This window comes from Phaethon aethereus (assembly GCF_964289735.1).
Source record: "Phaethon aethereus genome assembly, chromosome: 14".
NCBI classification, from domain to species: domain Eukaryota; kingdom Metazoa; phylum Chordata; class Aves; order Phaethontiformes; family Phaethontidae; genus Phaethon; species Phaethon aethereus.
Window position 1 is genome coordinate 5,512,756 of NC_138590.1, and position 26,561 is coordinate 5,539,316.

The following is a 26,561-nucleotide window of genomic DNA, read 5'->3' on the forward strand; positions in this document are numbered from 1 at the left end:
TTATACATGTCACTGTCTCTTCAACATGTCTTTATCCACATCACTGGGGCATATATGGCACTGCTATGGTACATATATTCCTTTAGAGAAAAACTAAAAGATAGGAATGGGTTTGGAAATGAGCAACAAATCTGAATTCATGACAGACGATGGTACTATACCGGTAGATGCTTGAAGAGATCTACCTAGATAGATAGAGCTCACAGAAAAGATGACTGGCTTAACCGCAGCATCTAATTGAATCTGTAAAGAAAAAACCCTGGGTATTACAGGTGTTCCAACAGAACAGAAAAAGGGCACCATCAGACCTAATAGCTAGTAACTGGAGCCAATTTCCAAAATCCAAAGAGAAGCTGGCATCTGCTTTTAACGCGGAGGCTGACTTCCCACAGACGCCGCCCGCCAGTGGAAACAATGGATTTTCTGCGTACTGATGTTTTCAAGACTCCAGAATGTGTTTCATTCAAGGACAGATTACTGGGATCAGTTTAGAAATAATCTGATGAAAGTTAATGAGCAACTGGGGTAGCAGGCCAAACAAGATAACTTGTAGGCTTTCTGACCTTAAACTCTGAATCCAGAGACAAATAATATAAAACAAAAAGAACAACTAAAAAATGCTTGGCCCTGCTTACCCAATAATACTTGCTTCTCATTCTCTGATTCTCTATCAGAGAGTTCAACAATGTCTAATCCAAAGTAAATGTCTTTTGTCAATTTAAAATTTATGGATTTCCATTTTATTTAAATATTTCTTTCTTCCTGTACTATGAGAAAGGAGGAGGAGAAGTAAATGGCCTAATTTCTCTTTACCAGAAAACAAGCTTTAGAGTGGTTCCCAAGTTCACAGCAGAAACAAAACAATATTCACTAATGTGAATTCTGGACTACATGACGTCTAAAGACTAATTTTATGGTACATGCCTAGGATGCAGGGACAAAGATGCCCAATTCAAACCCAGATCAAGCGTAAAACCTTTTTAAATCCGAGATTTTCATGGTAATAGGTGCATTAGAAAAGCATCAGAGTCTCTTCTCTTCATCAGTTGAGAACACTCACAAGCAATCAGCCTCCTTTCCAAACTCTTCCTGCTAGAAAACAGACCCTAAAAAATACCTATATTAAACTGGAGATCCTTCTGAAGACAAGAACCCAGAGAAGGTGGAATATCTGCAGAATTTGTAAATGTTAGCCATTTTTGTTAATAGAATTAATCAAGAAATAAGTATTTTCATTTAGAGTATCTTATTTTAAAAAGAAAAATATTTCATCTCCTTGGAGTACATTATTTCCCTTTATGATGGATTTTAATATGAGAAAGAGCATCCACACGGATGTGCCTAAATATTACAAACTTCTTAGAAGAGTGTGTGCATGTGTGTATGAGAAAATGGAGAAGGATTTATAGGATCAAAAATTATTATTTTCAGTATCCAAAGTCTTAGACTTCTATTACATAGCCGAGCAAAGGGATAATGCGAAGAAAAAGTATATAGAGATTAGGTTTTCTTCAACATTCAGTTAGGCGAGCAAACACTACTCTGTTGTGAAGCACAAGATCTTTTTGTTTGATACAAATTTGGAACTATAAAATATAGGAAGCATAATTCCTATTAATTTTGAAATGCTTTTGAAAAGGTATTTGCATTAAAATGGTTACTAAGCCTATTCTAGAGTAGAATGCCTTTTATTCACAGTGTGTGCTAACTACGTAAGTTGATAATGTCTACTTCATAGAAGTTATCCTTTTATATCTAGTTTACATAATGCTCATGTAACTTTGTAAATGGTTAACACTCCCCCCCGAACCTAGTTTAACTTAATCATAAGTTAATGAGGAGTCCAGTATAGCAGCAGTAAAAAAAGCCAAAGCTCTTCTTGAAAGCTAAGTAACTGTTTAGAAAAGAAGGAACATATGTCTATACATACCTATATATTTGCATTGGAAAACCCTGCATTCTGATTCTCTAATTTCAGCTGTAAACAAATGCTGATTTTTAATAACAATCACTAGAGAGAAATTGCCAAGAATAAGAAATTATTCCCTGAGAGAAACTGTGCATGTATACAGAATTCACATATTATGTCTAGCTGTTTGTTGTTTATTCTATGTATACGTATTAATATTAGAATAGCACTGAGTTTTTCAGCACTGGTCGTATTAATTATTACTGGAGTCCTCCGTCAGCATCATAGCTTCTCTAGATAAAGTTTCAGAAGACAGTATTTTATTAAATTCTAACTTCGTCTTTATTATGTTCACCTAGAACAAGATTCCCAGTAATACTTTAATTGATTACGTTGTGCATTTAGCTTGTTAGTTGACTACATTCTTTCCACAGCAGTGACATCTTAAATGCTTCAACATGCTGTATTGCAACGGCCACCTCCGAATTGCTGGGCTGGAATAAGTCTCCTGTTGTTCAGTATCTGCTTTCTCAGCGGAGGACTCCCAACGGCCAAGATGCTGATCTAGAAGCTGGCGCAACTAGTCAAATAGGTAAGAGAGCTAGAGCTACACCTTCGTTCAACGAGTCCCCATTAGACAGTCTGACTTCTCAATGGTTAGTTCCAGCAGGTCTGCACAATCAGCCACAGCCAGCAAATTAAGTCACAACATATGCAGACACAAAATGGTGAAATGCCGAAAAAGGAGGGTGGAAGGAGGTTGGAAGGGGAATGAAAGGGAAGTGGAAAGTAAGAGGTTATCAGAACAACTGATTTAGGCTACCATTTACAAATCAGGGATCTTGCTGCTTGAAAGGGAAACAAAAAAATCCCCCCAAAAACCCCACAAAAGAGCAAGAGAAAATGATTTATGCATACATACTTGGAAGTACCCCGAAGACTGAGAGTCTATTCCATGATGTTTCCCTGAAAAGCCACTTCTAAAGAGATTTCCTTCGGATTTTATGGTATTGCGTCTCAGATTTAATATACATAAAGTTTTAGTTTAATTCCTATTTATCAGCAGACCTTAATATTACAGCTCAAAAGGCCGCTTAACTGATGCTGGAGAATAAGTGAGAGGAGGCATGCTACATTTTGGATTAGACTATCTTACATTTTCCTTTCCTAAAAGCATATTTCAGGAAGGGTGCTATAAATGTTTCTACTTTTATTTGCTAGTCTAGTAATGCTGCTACATGGTTCCATTATTAACAATATCAACACAGATGAAAGCACAGATGAAAAGTGCTTTCATGTTTTTAAACCACTTAACAGTAAGAACCATATACTCTTATGATTTGGGGAGGGAGAAGGTAGGGGAGGAAGTTTTTATTCAACATCTTTGCTTTATTAAATAAGGTGTGAATTTTTATTTCTCACTAATGCTGTGCTTTCTAGAGAAGAGAAATTGAATGCAGTTGTCTCACATTAATAACTATTTTACATTGGGATGGTGTCTCTTCAGTAACCATTAAAGCCAAAGTAAAACTGGATTCAACAGCAGTGCAAGCTACATGTGTGTACCGGTTGTAACAGGAAATTTGCTTTGAGGCCTTTTTCCCCACACAAGCTACCCTACATCTGATTCCACGGTAAGGCCTTCCTCCTTAAGCTTCTGCCACCTGCCTCCACCTTGGACTTTGTTTGATTATGTAAGTGTATGGATATACCAAAAAGCAACATATTGCCGAATGCCACTCAAAACCTAACACGACAAAGGAAAATTAAGAATGTGTTCCCACTCTAAACAGAATGCAATAAAGTTTTCTTTAATGTCTTTAATCCACATCTATATATAGAACATTTAATTTTCAAAAGGTCACAAGTTCTGGTAAGAAATATTAAAACTAAAATTAGTAAAACATACACTAAAAATTAGTAAAGGCATACACTAATTTGAGCCTAAAAGCTGAGTATGACTTGTGTTTGATGACAACATGACCAAAATCTCATCTTGGTGTTACTGGGAATATAAGCAGCTAGACAAAGTCTAGTTAGCCTGAGAAACTGTAACAGCAACTATCCCCTCTGTACAGCAGCACATTAGTTGTTGCTGAACACAGAACACCTGACCACAGTAACTTTAAATCTGAACCAGCTTAATCACCTTCATGAAATGTCCTTACTGCGGTGTGGTTCTTCAAATGTGTCCCAATAAATTATTTGGCGACAGATTTATGATGTGAAGAAGAACAAGAAGAGAAAACAACTTCAATCTACCGGACATCTGTTGGAAGTATAACACGGCAGAGAGGAAACAATCTGGGAGGTTCCTGGAGTGTGTGGAGGATAACTTCCTGACACAGCTGGTGAGTGAGCCCACCAGGGGAGGTGCCTTACTGGACCTGCTGTTTACAAACAGAGAAGGACTGGTGAGAGATGTGGTGGTCGGAGGCCGTCTTGGGCTTAGCGACCACGACATGATAGAATTCTCGGTTGTGAGGGAAGTAAGGACAGGGGTCAGCAAAACTGCTATCACGGACTTCCGGAGGGCAGACTTTGGCCTGTTCAGGTCACTGGTTGAGAGAGTCCCTTGGGAGACAGTTCTGAAGGACAAAGGGGTCCAGGAAGGCTGGACAGCCTTCAAGAAGGAAACCTTAAAGGCGCAGGAGCAGGCGGTCCCCATGTGCCATAAGAAGAGCTGGCGGGGAAGGCGACCGGCCTGGCTGAACAGGGAGATTTTGCTGGGACTCAGGGAAAAGAGGAGAGTTTATCACCTCTGGAAGAAGGGGCAGGCAACTCACAAAGAGTACAAGGATCTCGTTAGGTCAAGCAGGGACAAAATTAGAAAGGCAAAAGCCCAGCTAGAGCTCAGTCTGGCCACAGTCATAAAGGATAACAAAAAATGTTTTTACAAATATATTAACAACAAAAAGAGAGGCAAGGAGAATCTCCATCCCCTACTGGATATGGCGGGGAACATTGTCTCCAAGGATGAGGACAAGGCTGAGGTACTTAATGCCTTCTTTGCCTCAGTCTTTAAGAGCCAGTCCAGGTATCCACAGGGTATTCAGACCCCTGAGCTTGAAGATGGGGATGGAGAGCACGATGTACTCCTCATAATCCAGGAGGAAGCAGTTAAGGACATGTTAACCTACCTGGATACCCACAAGTCTATGGGGCCTGATGGGATCCACCCGACAGTGCTGAGAGAGCTGGCAAAGGAGCTTGCCAAGTCACTCTCCATCATTTATCAGCAGTCCTGGTTAACAGGGGAGGTCCCAGAAGACTGGAGGCTTGCCAATATGACGCCCATCTACAAGAAAGGCCGGAAGAGGATCCTGGGAACTACAGGCCTGTCAGCCTGACCTCTGCGCTGGGGAAGATTATGGAGCGGTTGGTCTTGAGAGTGCTCACAGGGCACCTGCAGGACAACCAAGGGATCAGGCCCAGCCAGCATGGGTTCATGAAAGGCAGGTCCTGCTTGACCAACTTGATCTCCTTCTATGACCAGGTGACCCGCCTAGTGGATGAGGGAAAGCCTGTGGATGTTGCCTACCTGGACTTTAGTAAAGCCTTTGACAGCGTCTCCCACAGCATTCTCCTGGAGAAACTGGCGGCTCGTGGCTTAGACAGGTTTACTCTTCGCTGGGTGAGGAACTGGCTGGATGGCCGAGCCCAGAGAGTTGTGGTGAACGGCGTTAAATCCGGCTGGCGGCCGGTCACAAGCGGTGTTCCCCAGGGCTCGGGTCTGGGGCTGGTCTTGTTCAATATCTTTATAGATGATCTGGATGAGGGAATCAAGTGCTCCCTCAGTAAGTTTGCAGATGACACCAAGTTGGGTGGGAGCGTTGATCTGCTGGAGGGTAGGAGGGCTCTGCAGAGGGATCTGGACAGGCTGGATCGATGGGCAGAGGTCAACTGTATGAGGTCTAATAAGGCCAAGTGCAGGGTCCTGCACTTGGGTCTCAATAACCCCATGCAATGCTACAGGCTTGGGGAGGAGTGGCTGGAGAGCTACCCAGCGGAAAGGGACCTGGGGGTGCTGGTTGACAGTGGGCTGAACATGAGCCGGCAGTGTGCCCAGGTGGCCAAGGCGGCCAACAGCGTCCTGGCCTGTATCAGTAATAGTGTGGCCAGCAGGAGTAGGGAAGTGATTGTGCCCCTGTACTCGGCACTGGTGAGACTGCACCTCGAATCCTGTGTTCAGTTTTGGGCCCCTCACTATAAGTAGGATGCTGAGGTGCTGGAGCATGTCCAGAGAAGGGCAACGAAGCTGGTGAGGGGTCTGGAGCACAAGTCTGATGAGGAGCGGCTGAGGGAACTGGGGTTGTTTAGTCTGGAGAAGAGGAGGCTGAGGGGAGCCCTTATCGCTCTCTACAACTACCTGAAAGGGGGTTGTGGCGACGAGGGAGTTGGCCTCTTCTCCCAAGTAACTAGTGATAGGACGAGAGGAAATGGCCTCAAGGTGCACCAGGGGAGGTTTAGATTGGATATTAGGAAAAATTTCTTTACTGAGAGGGTGGTCAGGCATTGGAACAGGCTGCCCAGGGAGGTGGTGGAGTCGCCATCTCTGGAAGTGTTCAAAAACCGTGTGGATGTGGCACTTCAGGACATGGTTTAGGGAAAATGGTGGCGCTGGATTAATGGTTGGACTTGATGATCTTGAAGGTCTCCAATCTAGTGATTCTGTGATTTGTTTTTCTCAGCAACCAGAGCTGTCCTACAGTAGGCTGTAAAAAATAAAATGTAGATTCAAACTGGTTTCTGTTGCTTTGGGTTGGTTTGTTGTTTTTTTAACTGATGCTTTTCTTTTTTCTTCAAGAAACCCTTTCAATATATATGGAGAAAAGCTGCAGTATGAAATGCCCAAGGGATCATGAGTAGTATGGCATAGTAACACAGCTTCAAGCGAAAGAAAACTGAGTGCATTACACTTCCCAAGTGCCCATCTCCGAGAATTCTACTGTGATAACTTAATTTTCTATTTGATGTTAATAAAAATACTGGACAATCTTAAGGGAAATTATAAGGGATTTACTATAATCATTGTCACTACTTTTTTCTAACTCCTGTTAACATACCTATAGTATTAAATAGGATACAAAAAGCACACATTCCCGTATAAAATAATAAAAATGGAATTTGAGATGACATACAGAACATTACTGGCTGTTGTTCTTTACTGAAATTATGTTGCTACATAAAAAGAGATGCTGTGACATATACAAAGCAATTCAGCTGTGGTAAAAAAAAAATCAAAATATTTCAGAAGAGTGTTGGGTCCAGTTGAATATGATTGTGTTTTTCAGACTTACTTTTAATAACTTCAATCATATACTCTAGTTGTTCTAACATTTCACAGCAGAGATTTACTGCTAAACTAGATCTGAGCAGAGACTGAGAAAGCAGTCAATTCAGTGTAACTGTTGGCTAATAAATTTTGCATCAGCTGAAGCCTGGCATTTGTCTCAGGCAGAAACACAAAATCCATGAGCTATGAATGCCAAGTGAGGAACTCTGGAATAGTAAGGTTTGCAATCATCCCTTTGAAACCCAGTTTAAAACACTTAACAACTCAGTGAGTATTCTTTTAAGCACAATTTGGTTACAAAGTAGACTTGAAGAAAAGTTGCCTTTCAAAACAACTTCTTTAAAGAAAGATTTTCCAAAATCCTATTTTTTTGCCTTAAATGACATCTACCTTCACCATGCTGTGTCAGCAGATGAAGTCAGAAAGAAGGTATTTTCTTTTTTTTAAAAAAAAAAAAGATAAAATTTGATAATTGGTTCTTTTTGGTGGAAAAATACATGGCATATAGAAAAATTGGCATATTACCAGAAGATTGTAAAATATTCCAAATATTCAGAAGTGTCAGATCTATTGTCAAGCTTTTGACATATCTTAGCAGAAAGTACAAAAGCTTCTATTAATCTTAAAATACAGCTTTCAAAAAGGACTCCTCAACTTTAAATAAAACTTGTAATGTTTGAATGCTCTCTCAGATCCACTGAAGGACTGTATTTTTCAGATCAATTGACTAATGAATACCCAGTGCAGGTATTGAATTACAAATACATTTCTATGTATATTAGGGAAAATCTAAGACAAAGTAATAGCTCAAGCATGCATTGGACCTGTCATTTTAGCCAAGAATCTGAACACCTGTTTTGAAGATTATTGGAAAATAAGCTTGACACAAAAATACTACACCTATTCTGAATTACTTCGTACAAATATTATTACTGAGAGGTTAAAAACAGACTTTAAAAGGGAAATTTCATTACTTTAGAAAAATTACAGGAAAACATCTTAGGAAGAGCACAGTAGAAGTAATGCCAGACTAAGGTGCTTCAGGTAAGATACAGTCGTGTCATCCTTCATGCCTTTATACCAAAACTTCCAAATACCACACCTGAAAGTAGCATCCATGACAAAAAAAAAGAACTTTCTTTGGTAGGCATATTTGTCAATGAATAGCACAAAAAGCTTATTTTAAAACATGCAAATGATGACAAAGTTTTTAAGTTGTGTTCTCACAGCTAAACTTCCACCAACGTTCAAATTTCCTATCAAATGCTTTATTCACACTAGGTTAGAGAGGTATTTATACTTCAGAGATCTGCTTTTTCATGAAGAATAAGACAAGTCAGAACAGAAGGACATTAAAATACTAAGCAAACCAAGAAGATCTGTTTCAGAATTCTGAGCTCTGAATATAGTTTTTGTTATTAGCACTTCACTGTTGAACCATCATAAACAAAAAAAGACACCTTGGTCTTACACTTAACAGATTTGCAAAACTGAGTAACATATGATCAGGCAGCAGCTAAGAACAACTGTTTTGAGTACCTGCAATGGTGTGGTTAAACCAAATACTTTTCAGTAAGTCAAATACATATAGCTTTACTAACAGGAGAGAGCAAATACTGAGGAAAAGATATACAATAGCTTAAAAAAAAAAAAAAGTCAAGTTTTTTTTTTACAATAAAAGAATAAAAAAAACCCTCTAACGACTTTATTTTAAGCATGTTTATTTCCTACAGAATTTAATCCCATCAAAACACCCACTCAAATTTAGAATAAATTAACATGTATAAATTCCTAGAAGTCTACAGCTGGAAACTGCATGCATAAGACGTAATGAACAGTACTTCGTACTATGTGAACCACGTTTTTATCCATATAATAGTAACATAGAAAGTGAGAACATGTACCAAGTTTTAATCTAGATCTACTTGCCACATTATCTCAAATTTCATGTCGGTAGAGGAACTGCAAAATCAGAAAAACACTGAGCTTTCAAATACATAGAATCATCATGCAGACTTAATTTCTAAAGAAATTTGCTTTCTAAACTTAAAAAAAGCAGGAAAATACGGGGTTAATGCTCATACTACTTTACATAAAACTTACTTTGGCTCTTTAAAATAAACTTTATTCACCTAGACATAACACAGACTAGCGGGGAAAAAATAATAAAAAATAAAAATAAAAAATCTGAGCATTTCAATTTGGTTACCAACAATTTGCACTCCTCTTCATAAAGAGGGCAGATAAGAACACATTAAGAGCAGGGGGAGAATGAACAGTTGTCAAATCAGTCATCAAGAGAAAAAGAACATTCTCGTGAAATGACGAATAATGACCTGGAAACTAAAATGAGGCACCTGAGCTGAAGCATCAAACATCCAGATAGGAAAAAGTAATATTTAGATGATTCCTGTACACAGAGGCTGAAAAAAACACAGTGAAAATGGCTCCAGTAGCTCATATGATCTAGTTGCAGTTTGATGCGTTATCTCCAAGTAAATGCCTATATGCAAAGAAAGACCCTACAAGAACAGGGATTACCTTGGGAAATAGAACTGTGTGTTTGATAGACCAAGCACAGTGCAAACACTTCCAAATGTCTGTACACAAATGTAAGAGAAACAAGGGATTAGACAAGGGTTTAATTAGCAATGCTAATTAACAGATATTTTGATCTAAAGGTGAAGACAGACACAGACTGCTGGCAGAATGCTTTTAAACAAGGGGCATGACATGGTATCAAGTATAAAAAAAAATGACCTTTCATTGAATGGTCTCCACAGAGAAGTGTGGTAACTTAGAATTTCCTGAGTCACAATATTAGAAACGCGTAGTAGAGAACTATCATATGCCATTAACAAGCACATATATAACATTAGTAGAGTTTCAGCAATTAAAGATGTTACAGCAATACTAGATAATTTACCCTCCATTGAGAGAGGCACAAAGGGCTATACATTTATGCCTCAAAACTGCCTATATCTTGCTTGCTATAAACCATATCTGACTTTTCAACTGAAAATAAACCAAGTAATTTATTTTAAAAACCGTATCTAATTGTTGACTGAGTGACAATTTAATCAGGCTATTTGGTCAAGTTAACCAGGTGATTAAATACTGTTCCTATGAAGCAATGTTCACTAATGGTTTTGACATACAGACTTATGATTTATTGAGACAAGTAAACACCTGAATGAGAGTAAAACTATGTGTATGTACAGTGCAAAGGCATAACCACAGTTTTTTCAACTAAAAACATTTAGACTGTTAATGAATTAATTCATTGGACATAACAGGTTTTTAAAACAAGGAACATTTTATCAAAGAAGAGATTACTTCACCTTGCTTCCAGGTTCACACAGGCAGATTATTTCAAATATTAGTTCTAGGACCTTGATGCTACGATAACGTATTATAGCCACTTATAAAAGTGTAGGTAGATGGGTTTCCTCCTTCCAGTTTTTATGAAGTGAAGGGTAAGCAGTGACAAAATGAAGTCAGAGGAAACAGCATTCCCATTCCCACATTTCAATTACACAACAGTTAAGAACAGGAAAGGAATTCTGAGACACCTGGTTAATAATGAATATATGTTGGCCATATGGGGTGTTACCACAACAGTGTTTTATGGTTATCTTTTCAGTACGGTACTCTGTTAAAGACAGACAAGTTTAGGTGAAAATGCCATTATTATTTCTAAAATTAACCTAGGAAACAGAATACAAAGTTAGCATATGGGTCAACCCTGAGATCCATAATAAATGCAACAACTCGTTAAGGGTCGCTAGCATTTGTGTATATCAGATGTTTTGAACAGTGGATCCTGGTTTGCCTCATTTACAAATAGTGGACTCCAACAATATCAGAAATCTGAGAAGAGAACGAACTTCCTAACTGAACACAAAACAGTTGACATAATGGTAAAATGGCATCTGGCATACTTTAACAAGCAACAGAGATTGTCTACTGAGGATTACTGTACAAGAAACCACCTCTGACTTTAAACATACCTTGTCTTGGAAACTCATCCGACTCCCTGTGAACCAGGTCAGAAACTCGATTTCCATAGTGCATCCTGGTGTCATGATCATATGCCTTCAGTGTCTCACTTGAGCTGTAAGATTTCTGAGTCGGTACTCTGCAGTCTTCACTGTCTAGTGAAGAACTCGTATAGCGACATTCCTTTCCGCACCGGCCCCTTGTCAGAGAACGGTGTCTTCTATCTTTTACATCCATTATTCCAAGTCAGGTAGGACGTTTTCAAAAAAGCCACTCTTATATTTGGGTTTATATATAAATATATCCACCTAAAACCAAGAAAGGATAACAAAACAGTGAGCAATGTTGCTATTACATTTTGTTTTGTTCTACTTTCCCTGACTTATCCTTGGAGAACAATGCGGCACAGATAGAGAAGAAAGAGAAGACCCTCTTTGCTGTAAGATGCTGTAAGAGAACTGCATTCTGTCTAAATTATCATCTCATTGAAGAGTTTAAAAAAACAATGATAAAACAAAAACACTGTTATCTTTTGATTTTGGAATGAGCACTGATAACAACATGGAACTGACAGAACAATATTTATTGCTGTTATGCAACAGTACAAAGAAAAGCAAACTCAAACCAGCTTTAATTATTTCCGTTCTTCCGGCAGGAGGGTTTGCAATTAAGAATGAAGCATGCAGGAAAGTTGCGTGGAGAAGATTATTCCTATTCAGCACTAATGCGTTACAAAGGCGTACATTATCCTTTAACAATATATTCACAAGCAGCAGCAACTGATTTTATTGCCCCTGGATAACACAATCCAAGGCCCTGTTCTCAACAAAAGATTGGACCAGTTATCTCCAGAGGTCCTTTCCAGCCTTGACATCTCTGTATTTTTATGATTCTCTAAACACACTTTGGGAGTTGGCTGCTCTTGTGCACCACAGTACATGACTAGATGCTCTTCTTCACAATCCCTCAAGATGACCAGTTTATCCATCTCAGCAGTTGGAGCTCTTCAGAATTGCGTAAATAGCTTCTTGCTCACTGGACCAGAAAGAGATTCTTACAGTCTACTTAATTAGGAGACCCTTACTGTGGCATAAATACTTTAATATATGCACAGTTAGCATGCATAAACTGCAAAATGAAAGGTACTGTAGAAAGCAAGAAAATACACTAAGCGTGAGCACCCTAGCCACTGGGGTACTAATTATTTTGAGTTGGTATTTGTATGTACGGCTTTCTCTCATGGCATCCTATGCCCAGGTCTTAATAGTCCTGAGAAATCCTCATGACAAAACTCTTTGCTGGAAATGAAATCTTCCCACACAAAAAATAGCCAGATTTGCTAACAAGCGAAAATCGGAACAAACCCTCTGCTTTTCTACACATGACTAAGGAGGTGAAGAAATGGTTTTGGCAAATTTAGCTGGGACATATTCTTTCCCATGGTCCCCTCTCAGTTCAGATGCCTACTCGAAAGACGCCCCAGCAGAACGGGAGCAGGTCCTGCAGGCCAGCTACAGCCAGTCCCAGGTCGGAGTCTTTACTTCAACTACCAAAGCACTTCAGCAGTACCACTCCTTCTGCCACCTCTGCCACCAAGGTAACAAACCCCAGTGAAAGATGATAAAACACCCAGGAGGCAGACGTGTCTCTCATTGTTGTAGTCGTTTGCACCCGTAGGAGAGGGAGTCATAACACTGCCGTAAGTATCGGCTAAATCATTGCTGGAATAGATCATGTCCCTAGGAGAGAATAGATGTACTTGGCCAGAGGAGCTAGTGAACTTGAGAAAAGGTTTCTTGGCTTCATTTAGACTATGACATTTAGACTTGTTGGGTTTTGTTTTTTTTTTTCTTTCTATATTTTAAAGAAGAAAGTTAGGTAAACAGGAGAAACAGCTGCTTTAAGCCACCCACAGGTACTCTGCAATCTGTGAGCAATAAAAAGTGTAAACATGCTTACTTTTTTCTCTCCTCTTTCTCTTATTTTTAACTATGATGGTACATTTCAGAGGGGAAAAAAAAACCCACAAAACAACACACAGAGAAAAGCCCAAAACAAAGCCAGAAGACATTCAGCACTTAAAACTGTGAGGGTTAGTTTTAAAACTTTACATTAAAGAGAAAGGAAGACTCAATATACACTCCTATTTCTCACTTTTCTGAACATCTAGTGGCTAAGCTGACTTCTCTATATATTATTCAGTTCAATTCTTTGGTCTTGTAATATTTATTAAACTGTAAAGCATGTTAACTGTAAAGCATGTTAACACTGGTGGCACAAACACTTGCTTGAAGTTTGAGGAGATACATGATTGTTTAGATTAACAATGCCTGGCGTTCTGATCCCAGTTCAATACTATCTCATAAAATTCAGCTATCAATATATCACAATTATAAAACACAGAAACAGCTGAATACAGTATTGAGGAAAAACTGCCAATTACTCTCTGGATGTCTTCAAGCTACTGTTCAATACAAAAAGTCCATTATTCCATATGAAGGTATTGTCTACCAGTTCAAAAAAAAAAAAGTGGTTTTTGTTTTTATGGCTGCTAAACTTTAAGCTGTCTGGCCTGATTTCTATTGTTTCTGAAAGAACATTTAATTCCTTGTTACAATAGTCAAAAGAAGGATTTACTATGACTGAGACAGAACTTCTGACTATTTCCATGATATTAGCCTATTAAAGCATATTCACAGACAGACAAGATTTTTTTAAATTGTTCCCTCAATAAACATGCTTTTATAGAGTTTTGTGCAATTATCCTACAAATACAAAAATAAAAGGAAATGGTAAGACAGTGCTCTACTCCTGATAATGCCAAAAAATATTCTTCCGTCACCCTCATGTGCAGAATGCAAGGCGCAATGTCTGCACTGTCATTACCATGACAAGTCCAACAGGTTAACACAAGAAAATAAATGTAGAAATATGATAAATAAGTCCCAGCAGCTTTACTTTGACCTTCCTTAAGGAAAAGCTTGCTAAAAGAATCAGACATCGTAATAATTTGGTGAATAACTTGATCTTTATACTACTATACTATACTACAAAAAATTTCTTGAACTTTACTAGATTTTAAGAGATGCTTAAAAATATTATAGATAATTTGAAAAAAAAATATTGGGGTTATTATTCAATAGCACGTTTATATTTATTATAGTACTTCTAATTTTTTTTCTGATTTTTCTACTACTGGAGGATAAATCCCAAGCATCTGAGACTAAATACATCTACCTAAAGGCAACAAAATATTCTCATGGATTCTTCTCTCATCCTCATCTCTCTTTGGGGATTTCTATGAACACAACAGTCAGGCAAAAAGCAGTTCCACAGCATCGTCAACAAACCACTCTTAAAATTCAGACAACAGTATTACCATACATGGCTTAAAATATGATGAAATGAAGTTGTAACACACTCTTAGAAAACTTGTTTCACATTTTTCTCATATGTCTCTTGAATAGATGAAAAACTGTTTCAATTCAATGCTAAACACCTTCCCTGTCAGATAGTCAAATCTTTACATAACTTATTCCTGGAAAGGCAAAATTCAATAGCTTTGGTTAAGCGAGAATAATGGTGAGATTTAATTTGAGTTTAAAATTCTTGACACTCTTTGACTTGCCTGTCTCAAGGGCAATCTATGAATGGTTTATTTTGAGTAACTGACCTAAATAGCAACTGATTTAATAATTCCTTTTGTTTGAAAGGATTTCACTAAGACTGCTCCTATTGACCTACTTATACTACAGAGTAGTACAACCACTAACAACTGACTTCAACTGTTTTTCTCATTTATCATTGTTTTAGTTATCTATGAAGCACTAATAGGACCCCCCATCTAACTTTCTGGAAAAGGCATTTATGGCTTGAAAAAGTGTTGGTCAAGTTTCAAAGGTGTATAGTCACAGACAGTAAATCTAAAGCACTAAATGGGACATGCTGTATTTGCTGCGAACGTACAGACATGTATCGCCTGTGCCGCAAGTTGGACGTGTCTAATAAACTCTGGACTCACTATTCACCCAATATAAGATTTCCTGCGTTCACGTGCAGCAACTATTTACCTGGATGTGACTACAGCAGTGGTAACAAGAAAGTGGTAACTGTGGGGTAGTCCAAGGGCATTAAAATACTGTATGTCCTTGAGAGAGGAGAGAAGAAAAAGCTGAGGAGCTGAGAAGTGAAAACCAGTTTTTTGTCAGGGTTTTTTAAAAAAATTGACCACTTCTTATTGCGTTAGTAAAGTCAAATCAATAGGAGGCGGGGGGGGGGGGGGTGGGGAATCTAAATGAGTTTTAATGGCTTTGCAAAGCCTACGCTAAAACACTCTTGAAATTTGAAGTTGATTCATACACTGATCTTACTTATGTGCTTGTTTCTTGCATTTTCTAATGATCCCTTATACTATTACAGTGTACATGGCCATTAGAACTGCCACCCACAATAGACAGAATGCAGTAATCACTTGGAAGTTCAAGAGAAAACAAAGCACTTCACATTTACTTTGTGCCCCTAAATAACCTAGCACAACTAGATTAAAAACATTACAATAATGCATACAATATTAAAACACTTGGGTTTTTTCCTTTTTTTTTTTTCCCCAAAAGGTAGTATATCATGTACCAATCTGTTCATTAAAAAACAGGTCTCTCTAAAGTCTGTACTTCTTTTCATCATCAACAATTGGAAGTAAGTTTGCGATTTTGAGATTCAAATGCTGTTTGTTATTTTATGCAAAGATGATTTTTTAAATGAGAAAATTCAATAATTCAGCTTTGGCACAGTAGAAGTTTTCAGGGAATAAATAAAAAGGGTTATTTAACTTCTGTATTTTTTCCTGATTTTAATATTAGTGAAAAAGTACAACTCTACAGGATCACATCTGCTTTTTAAAAAAGGAAATAAATAAACCACAATTTTTTAAATGAAATACTACTATAATATGTACACTTTGTCATCAACATTATTTCATGTAACAAGTATGCTGGTTTTGACTTGGGCCAAAAATCAAAATATATTTGGACAGTCTGGTGTAATAATGTAACCTCCTTTTCCATTGATAAGTCTTTCTTCTAATTTTTCATATTCTTTTTTTTTTCTCTCCAAATACTGAATTTTAGTGTAGCTACTCTATGTATTGCATTGAAAATTACTTATTTAGTATAACATATGAAATAGCTATTTCAGAACAGTTTTGATGAATGATTCAAGTTTAAGTAAGAGAAGACATACAGTGCTTACAGACATTTTGTGTTGTGCTTTACTGCAGAGAAAACCAGCTTTTTTTCCTTTTTTTCTGTTTTAGTAAATAAAAGCTTTAGGAAGTATTTCCAGACTAAGGGAAGTCAAAATTGTAAACACAACAACAAAAATGAAACACTGTGCCAAATATTTATATCATTTATAAATATATATGTGTGTGTATATATATATTTTTAAATATACATATTTTTATTTCCAGACTATCTTCTGAGATTTCTGTACTCCAGGAACTTCTTACAAATCCCAGAACTGTTAAAATCTATTATGAAAATAACATCCCATTAAGAAAATAACATGCCATCAAGAAGTGATGAAAAGCCCAGGAGGTACATAACAGTTTTAGTCTCACATCATTCACTGACTGCTACAGATTAACCCCTTATTTTCCACTGAGTGTTGGGCAGCGAGGGTTGATACATGGTGAGCACATCCTCTTCTCTTCTACTGAGAGTCTTCACACTCACAGTTGACACTGAGGAAAAGGAGGGGAGTTTCTTTCTTAAAGGTATTTTATGTCAGTTGAAAAAGCAGCAAGACAAACTTGGATACAGATTCCTAAATGTTATTAAATGTGACTTCTGCTCATGAGCTGGGGATCGCAATAGATTCAGAAACCGTATCAGTAAAATTGCACTATTAGCTAAGCACCTGCCAGTGTTCAAGGTCTGAGGCATAGTGTGGCACATATGAACCAACCAATTTTTCATTTTCATTTCATCTACTATGAACTGTGTGCTTTTTGCCCTCCGAGAAAAACATGAGAAACAGCAAGCTTCACAAACACATGTGATAGGTTCCAGAGCAGGAACAAAAATATCGGCCTTTTAGCCTCCATCACATAAAACTGATTTAGTGCCTCGATTATCCCATATAGTATATTTACATGATTTTTCTTGAAACGTTATTTTAAATTGTTGTATTGCTTATTATGTATATTATTGTATTAAATTCAAGTACTACTTGCACCCTATATACCTCAGTAGCTGGGCATCAAAAGAGTATGGCAACTGTCACGTTGATTCCCACCCTAGATGTTACACCAGTCATTAGAAGTAGATTGTGTCACACTGACTCTGAAAGATGGCCACGTTTTGTAAAAACGTGTGACAAGCAATGAAAAAAGTACAAACATTTACAAAGAGCAAAAAGTTTAACTCGTATTTCAGAGAAGGGCTTATAAACCCAGCCAAATTAGTACTAAGCAGAACATTTCTATTTATATAAACCAGGCGGAAATGACACCTACTCTTCTTCCTAGATACACAGAGGTAAAACAGTAGAAAGAGTTTGAAGGCGAAGTAAAGAACAGAAAGTGACATAATAAAAAAATCTGTGCGTGTCCTGGAGTTTCTCCGCCATGTGAAGTTTTCAAGTTTTTCCTGTTGGAGAGTGTTTTTCCTTCTTTTCTGAATGAGGCATTAACACCCCCCATTCCAAACACTGCTCAAATGAAAAAGGTAGAGGTTTTACCCCAGGGATAACATAATTCCACTCCTTACTCAAAGCTATTTACAAATATTCATTAGGTTTTAGGACAGGCATGAGAGCTAAATCTGTATTATCCTATTCTACAGAAAAAGTTGAACACCAAAACGTTCAGTGTCCCACCTGAAGTCATACAATGAGTGTGCTGCACACTGGGAACCCCAAGTTCCAGTTCTCGGTTTCCTGCTTGCAGTATAATTGTTATCTACATACTTCCATCATTTGATGCAGTCAGATAAAAAAAAGAATCAAGTCACCATAGAACAATACAACCAGCCAAGTTCTCAATTAATGTAATTACTTAAAATTAGTATAGCTGAACAAGTTCACAAAATGGATTTAAAGATCAAATACGAACTGGCCACTTCAAAAGACTGTTTGCTAAAAATAATTGCCTAAAGAACATCATTACTCTTCTACTGCCTAGAAAGAACAAACAATACTATTACCTACTGCTAAAATGCTGTTAATGAAGAAAGGTAGAATAATTTATCATTGCATAATTAACACAATGTAGTTAAGTATGCTTTAACGATTCTGTATAATAGTTTCCCATCACTAGAGAATACTTTTGAATCAGGAAATAATTATCTAAATAACTTTTGATTAACTCTTTGATCAAACTGATCAACATTTATAGAAATGAGATAGATCAAAATGCCCATGCAAGGAATGACAACTTGCTTTATTTAATTGTCCATAGGTGATGTTCTTTTTTCCTTCTAATCGTAGGACAGAATGCCATCTTTAATTAAGTTAATGGGATTTTTAACCTCACTAGCAATGGAGCCAAGACATCAAACTGGTTGGAGCACAAGTTGCGCTCCAGCCATACCCACCCCTCCTTTGCTCTCCCCAACACTTAGTCATTAGTTCATTTCATTTTTTTACCAGCGTTTTCCAGTATTCTGCCCTGTTGTCAGGCTCCTCTATCTTTCCATTTTTAAACTTTAAAACTTTTTTAAACTTTATTTACCCTCACAGTTTCAGATACAGATTTGAATGCTGTTCATTTCCACAAGCCTTGCCCTTCACACCCAGGCTAATCCATGGGCTGTCCTGAGAACTCCTGGGCACTGTGCTTCCAATATTAGAGTCAAGGGTTTTGATTTTTAAAATATGACTGTGCTGGAAAGTTGGAGAAACGTAACTGATGTAAAAGGACTTGTGCTTTCCTTACAGCCAAGCAGGTCCAATGCCAAGAATTTCAGAAGCTCCTTCCTAATCCTTCTCCACTTCCTTATGTTAAAATATCCTATAATTCTACAGCTGTTGGGCACCTTTACTCCTGCTGGCAATAGCAGAAGTGGTACCACCGGGTTAAAGATCAGCCAACAGAAAAGCATTAGGAACACACCTTTTATTCCTTGTTCACTCTTAATAGGTGAATATACTGTTAAGGGGGAACTTTTGCAGAATCTGAGATCAAGCAAACCTCCTGTGTACATCTCAACAGAGATGTTGCTGAAGAGTTTTCTCCATGATTTTTGAACCGCTACAAGACTCTTCTCAGAACTTATCTGAGAAGTAGTAATCATGCAAACAGTTAGGAGTTTAGGTATTTTATTTATCATTTCTGTTGAGAATACCACCTGCTTTTGACTCTAAGTTCACATCATTCTCTCTCATTCTGTGTAAGAAACACACCCCTTCTTTCTTTAAAACTTCCACAGAACCTCTACTATCTCAATTTGATACTAACAATTTTCATATGCTCATTAACAAGATGCTTTCTCCCTGCTAGCAGCGTCAACCTAGGAACATAGTCTCTGAAGAAGGCCGTACTACAGACCATTTTCAAGGCTGTAAAAAATTATCATGATAACAACATCCAACAGTATTTTAAAATGACTAATAGTATTTCGTAGAATTTCAATAAAGACAGCTATTCCCAACTACACAAATAAAAAATAAAAAAAAAAAAAAAAGGAAAAAAGTCCTTTTGTCTGTGTAAACTATTAGCCTTACTCCTTAGGAGTTCTCTGCCTTTGTAAACACACAGATTTTATCAGAAATAAATAACAAATTCCTAAATCAATCGTTTGTTCACGGTAAGGTAAGAAAAAGTTAAAGGGAAAAAAGAAATATGAATGGAAGACAATGGAACATCATGTTAAGGTACAGGAAATGGAGTAATAGAAGAGTTTGGGTTGGAAGGGACCTTCAAAGGTCATGTAATCCAAACCGCTGCAATGGGCAAGGACATCTTCAACTATATGAAGTTGATAACATTGTATCTCAACAGCTGCCATTAAAGTATTTTCTGAAACATTTTAAATTCTACATCACCTCAGACAGCAATGAAACTCAGCATAATGAAGTAGTAAGTTTCTCAGCTAACAACCACACCTCAGTGTTGTTCCAGCTTTCCATAAAGTAAAATGAATTGCGTTATAAAAATTAACCTCGCAGCAATGGATAAAATGAATACAACTATTATATAAAATGACCAACTGTAATTCAAAATCTCTGAAGTGAATTTCCAGTGTCCACGCAACAAAGGGTTGGCAGGGACAGAATTGAGGTCCGTCACCCTGAAAGCTGGTCCATGCAAACCTGCAGTGCAAATTATCATAGCAGAAGAGGACAGAAAGGGTTACCTTGATTAATGGAAATCTTTTTAATAACTTAAGTCAGGAAAAATACACTTCCAGGAAATCAAACGGTCCAAGACCACAAGAAACAGCAAATACCTCATAATACTGTACAGTCACTGTGCAGACATTACTACATCCTCTGTTCCATCTCCAAATCACAAAGAAAAAGGCCACATCACTCTGGAGGAAAATCACTCTAGAGAAAAGACCACATGCTTCAAGACATGTTAGCTACCTAGTCATTTAGGACCATACATAATGCAACTTCCTTCTGCAGACTTCTTGGATAGGACCATCATTTTCCTTACTGTCCTCTATCTGTGGGTGTCTCCAAAGAAAGCCTGGCATTTGCTGGTAGATAAGAGGTTTTCTCTGTGTCACTTTGTCAGCAGTCACTGCTCACATGGCTGAGTTGTCAGAAGCAAGCCCATCCTGCTCCTCAGATGCCACAAATTCTCCAGCCTGTACGTGATCTTCATCCAACCTAGCAGGAGGTGCCTGAAGGCACCTGGAGACAGCAAGGTCTGAAGTTGTACCAGCACAGAACATGGGAGCTCACATGGGGATATTCTCAGATAAGCTGCTGCATGAGAAATGCAGACAACCATCTCCTATTCACCACGTGTGGCTGAGTTATAGAACGCAAGAACACTCCCAGGGAAGTAACCAGTTAAAAACACTCTCAAAACTGCAAGGAATCTTTACAAAACCCATTTTGTGCTTTCTTTCTATTGCCATTTCATAGAAAGAACAATAACAAAGCTGCAGTGTCTAATTTCTTCTCAAGACTAAGCTCACTGCATTAAAGCCAGCCCCCACAATTTTGCCATCTGGTGCCTAGATTGCTGTGTATCCAGAAAAGAGATGCCTACATTCTTCAGCTGCCATGGTCAAACTTTCCAAGCAAAAGCATTAGCATTTTATGACAAGGATAGAGATCAAACCTAAGGGAAACTGGCAAGAAAGATTTAAAACAAATTTAAAACAAATTTAAAACAAATGTTGTTTCACCTACCACATTCAGCTGCACCACTGACTCTTGTACAATAAAATCTATAACTTCAATGAAGACACTTCGTTTAAACTAAGTATCTATCTGTACAGCTATATGGACATCCTGTTCTATACCCATAGAATATGGAATAGAAAATATTTTAAAATCAGTATTTAAATTTGGTATTAAAATTCTATATTAAAATTAAAATTCCCTAAAGATATTGGAATTGATAAAGTTTATAGCCTTGTTTTTCAAAACAGAAAAGTAACCAGAGGTCCAAAACTTAGTTGATTCTGCTACTAAAAATTAAATGTTATGTACAGAGAACAAAAATAAATAATGCAGTTTAACAAAAATGACATAATGAAACTAGAATTCTCCATAGTCATAACCAACTTGTTAGAAGTGAAACACGAGCCTTAAAACACTATCTTTATTTCAATGCTGTATTATCTATCTAGATAAATGGTTTCTTAATATTATTATTTTTAGCAGTACTTTACAGATGGCAACAATATTGCATCGAGTTCTGCTCCCCCCACAAAACAAGAAAGATGTTCATGAACTGAAGCAAGTCCAGGGAAGGATGCCAAGTGTCTCAAGGGACTGGAGCATGCAATCTGCGTGGAGAAATGAAGGAGCTGAGCTTGTTTAACCTATCGAAGAAATGGCTAAGTGGGACCTAGCAGTGGCCTTCCTGTATCTAAGAGGCTAGGAAGAAGAGGGAGTCAGGGTCTTTAGTGAGGGAACCAAAGGCAAGTGAGAAACTATAGGTGCAAACTGAAGTACAGGAAGTTCTGATCGAAATGAGGTGGGTAAAACACTATGGGGACCAATACGCTCTGGAAGAGGTTGCTGCAGAGGCTGGGGAATTTTGCATGTTTTTGAGACTCAACTGCATAAAAGCCCTTCACAACCTGTTCTCAGTTCAGTGTTGAAGCTTGGATTAGGTGAGCTCCAGAGGCCCCTTCCAGCTTTGGTGGTCTGTGACTATGATATTCTTAATTTAGGAAAGGTTCCATAGTCGATTAAAAAAAGAAAAAAAAAACCCTATTTATTTAGGAAACAAGCATGTAAAGTGAACACATAATGAGAGCTTTGTAAGCTGAGCACACAGGCTTAAAAAGTCAGTAAGCTCACAGGTTTAAAGCTGAGTTCAAAGCTTCAATAGCACAGCAAGGCAGAGGGTACTTTATGTTTGCACACACGTGCAGACCGCAGAGGATCAGCAAACATTGCTGCAGTGGGGTCCTTGCTACACAGTCAGCTGATGACAGAACAAAAGGAAGTCACACGGAAATTGCATGCCAGAGAAAGCAGAACGGGCTTTGTTGCGTCCAGCAATTCTTTCTTCTTTCACAATACAGACCATCTGAGGGAACAGAATACATTCAAAATGCAGTTCTAGAGTAAAGAAAATCTGCAGGAACTAAAAGCACAGTTTAACAAAACAACAAGCACAAGCTCTATCAGAATTCCCAAGACACTCCTGCAAGCTCACACATTTCCAAACCTGTCATTTGACAGTGCTGACTTTGAAACGGTCCCTTAAAAATATGAAAATAAACCCAAAGGAAAACAACTCTGCCATATGTTATAATGATACCACCATAAATCTAAAGAAAACAATGCATGAGAAGGAATTGTAACCTCTAATACCTGAGAGTCCACCTCTCCACCAGTCACAGCCACATTCCCATGTCATGTAAATTAACGCAGACATATTCTTTTTCCACTGAGGATTTTGTCTTTTGTTTGGCAGCCCAGCAAGCATGGCATTCATCTGTGCCTATCCTATAGGTATGTGGCCAATGACCAACTTCAGCTCTGTGTGTGAGATACTCAGATATATGGTGCATTATTCTGTCTGAAAATCTACGTATTACTGTAAAAGAGAAAAATCAAAAGATGAAGTTCTTACAGTGATTTACCTACCAAATCCTTCCATTTCTATTTCCACTGCAGAATATAACACAGATAGTAGGTATGAAACCATGAGCTCACAGAAGTCAAGGGTGGTTCCTCTTCCTGTATAATCCTGTCTGCCAAACTACATAAGGCTTATTAATTTTAGCCAATATACTGAGGCGATGAGGGGCTAACATTTCCTCTTTGCTCTATTTAATTCAAAGCCGGGGTCATTCACTATGTGACCAACACAAGCTACTAGGCCCGGGTCTACGGACAGACCAGTCTTGTAACTGCATTCTTGAGATTAGTATAGGTGTCCTCGTGAACCAGGAAGGAGTTTGTCCATTGCTACCAGATGTAGTTTTTAGTTACTGTGAGAGGAAGAACTGTTCTCCCCTGAGTAGGTCAGAAAACCAACTGAAATTTTCTGAGGTCTTTTGTTTGTTTTGTTTTCCAGGTTTTACACACCACACAGTCTTCTTATTGAGGAAACCCAACAGAAATGGAAGTGACCTCTGGAAAGAGCATCACCTATGGTAAATTCATTGAAGGGTTGTGATTTCTTAGTTTAAAAAGCAAACAAACTAAATACTCAACCTTTCCCCCAACATCTTCACTTTCTTACAAGTACTTCAAAGAGCTGTAGACGATCTGTGGAGGATTAGGGACCACTGGCAGAAATTGTGAAGGAAGGAATACTTATATACATTACATGAACTAGTGTTGCTAGTTACTGAGATGTGCGGAGTCAATAAAGTGTCCTAATTAGCCATCTCCTTTGTAACTTGCCTTTTTTGCAGTTATGGCTGAGATGAGTTGCCATCGATGTTGACAGGTCCAGAATTTCAAGCTATGTATTTCTATGCTCATGAAACTGGATCACCCAGACACACTTCTTAATAGCAGTCACACATACACCTCAATCCCCTGGACAAAGACTACTGTAACATCCTACTACACCTTTCACAAACGATTTTACTAATGCTCTAGCTTTTAAAGCATTTCTCCTCTTCACAAAGAAAAGTACTGCAATCCCATATTTTAATACATAAAGATACTGAAGCAGAGAAGAGTGAAGTCGCAGAACAACGCTGCTGTTTAAAGCCTCCCTTAGCTTCACTAGGTTTTTCTGCCTTACAGGCAGTGGGAGAAAACAGGCTCCTATCTCTGTACTTCTCAGAGAGGAAGGAAACTGGAAACAAACACTATAAATGTTTTATTATCCTGAACTGAAATCAATAAACTATGAACAGTTTTAACCTAATTTACTAGGAAACAGAATTGGAAAGATATCTGACAAGCTTTTCATATACATTAAGAGCCGTAAGATTGTAAATTTAAGTCAATTCTGAGACACACAATGACCTACAGGTAAAATGATCCATATACCATTACCAATATACTCAGTTGTCCAAATTACCTCAGTAATTTATAACTTGCATGAAATCTTTTATGAATTATCAAAATAAAGAATAAAAAGCAAAAAGTAAAAGAGAGAAAAGAAAACTCTTTCTTGATGGCATTTTCTGTGGTACGCATATATTGCGCTTCAAAAGCCAATTCTGCACCAACAGTGGTTGAGACTGACTTCCAGCTCCCAGGTGCTGGTTCTGCAAGCTCAGTCCTTGTCCAGGTAAGGCAGTGGCCCTCAGGTACTGATAAGCAAACTCCAGGTACCTCAGAATTAAAGAGCTTCTTGCAAACCTCAGACCTCTCAGACTCCCCAAAAACAGAGCCTCCCACCCAAAAAAGAGCAGGATTAAACAGTGTATGTTTGAGTATTTTTCAAGTGGCACAGCAGAAACCACTTAAAGTGACATCTCTTACAGCACTACTGTAAAGATTTCACGCAAGACAGAAATTACTGAAGGACTGTACAGCTCTAGTTCTGTCTTTCCAGTAACAGACAGAACCACAGGTGGCACAGAAGACTGTATCTGAACATAAGGAATATCTCCTTTATTAGTAATGCATACTGACTTCATTCTAGGAAAAGCTGCTCCCTGAACCATACAGCCAACTTTCTATGGACACAAGTTTTGTGCTTATATAAACAGCTGGAATTTAAACCAGAAAAAGAAAACAAGTATTTGTTCAATCACACGTAATTAGACTAAAAACCAAACAAATTGAGAACCTGTGAATGCACCACTAAACTGGTTTCAATTCTAACACCATTAATGATACCATGATCTTTTTTTTTTTTTTTTTTTAATTTCAGCTACCGTAAGAAGAAAGGATTTCCATTTAGATCACTTCGGCCAGTCCCTGTTTCACTCCCATTTCTTGAGAGGCAAGCTAAAAGAATGACAACCACCAGACTGAGCAAGCACACTAAGAGTTAACAACTGAGAACAGAAGCAACAGAAATCAAGCTTCAGAATTTATCAAGACTGTCCAGCTCCACAGTTTTGACTTAAAAGTAAGTTTTAGTCAAGATCTGATATACATATACAACTTACAAATTTCCTTGCTTGAATTTTTGCATAGGGCCTTCTTCCAAATCAAGAAGCAAGCTGTTTGGCTAGAAGTCCATTCCTTGTTCTTATAAAAATGTAGTCAAGGACAAAGTAGTCTGCATGAACCGTTGGTTTTTGTTTTTTTTTTTTAATTATTTAATTTTATTTTTAAGCTTCAGGTCAACTCCAATTTTTATTTTTTTAAAACTAGTGTAACAGCATGGTCACACACTAAAATAATAAAATGCCAAAAAAAGAGCACAAGAAAAAGAGATACAATTACTTAAAAGTAGCTTGCAGATCAGGTTTATCTCTCTGTAATTCAGAACTGGTGGTTACATTGGTATAATACAAGATCTGCAGAGGAGAATTTCTACAACACACAAACCCCAATGCCTGAGACTTCGGCAACTCCCCAAAACACCGACCTGTAGTAACCTAAATTGAAATGAAATTAAGTAGATATAATAACCTTTATTTGAAAATAGTGATTCTTAAGCATAAAATAAAACTAATTATCTCATTTCATATAAATGTCTTCAAGGAAATCTATATACTCACAGAGTATCTTGATGGAATCCTCAGTTTTCCAGTTGGATTGGCTTAAGGTTTCAGAACTAACATTAGTTATCAGAAATTC

At 37.8% G+C, this 26,561-nt stretch overlaps 1 protein-coding gene across 4 annotated transcripts in view; it reads right to left on the minus strand.

The window, feature by feature from the left end:
• The window catches only part of TENM2 (teneurin transmembrane protein 2), a gene marked incomplete at both ends in the record, with an annotated part of 548,700 nt that extends 537,259 nt beyond the window's left edge, over positions 1-11,441 (minus strand). For all 4 annotated transcript variants that reach the window (XM_082006200.1, XM_082006199.1, XM_082006198.1 and 1 more), the window contains one exon: positions 11,216-11,441. In XM_082006200.1, coding sequence (XP_081862326.1) covers positions 11,216-11,441 — 226 coding nt within the window. The remainder of the gene's footprint in view (positions 1-11,215) is intronic.
• Between the last annotated feature and the right edge of the window lie 15,120 nt (positions 11,442-26,561).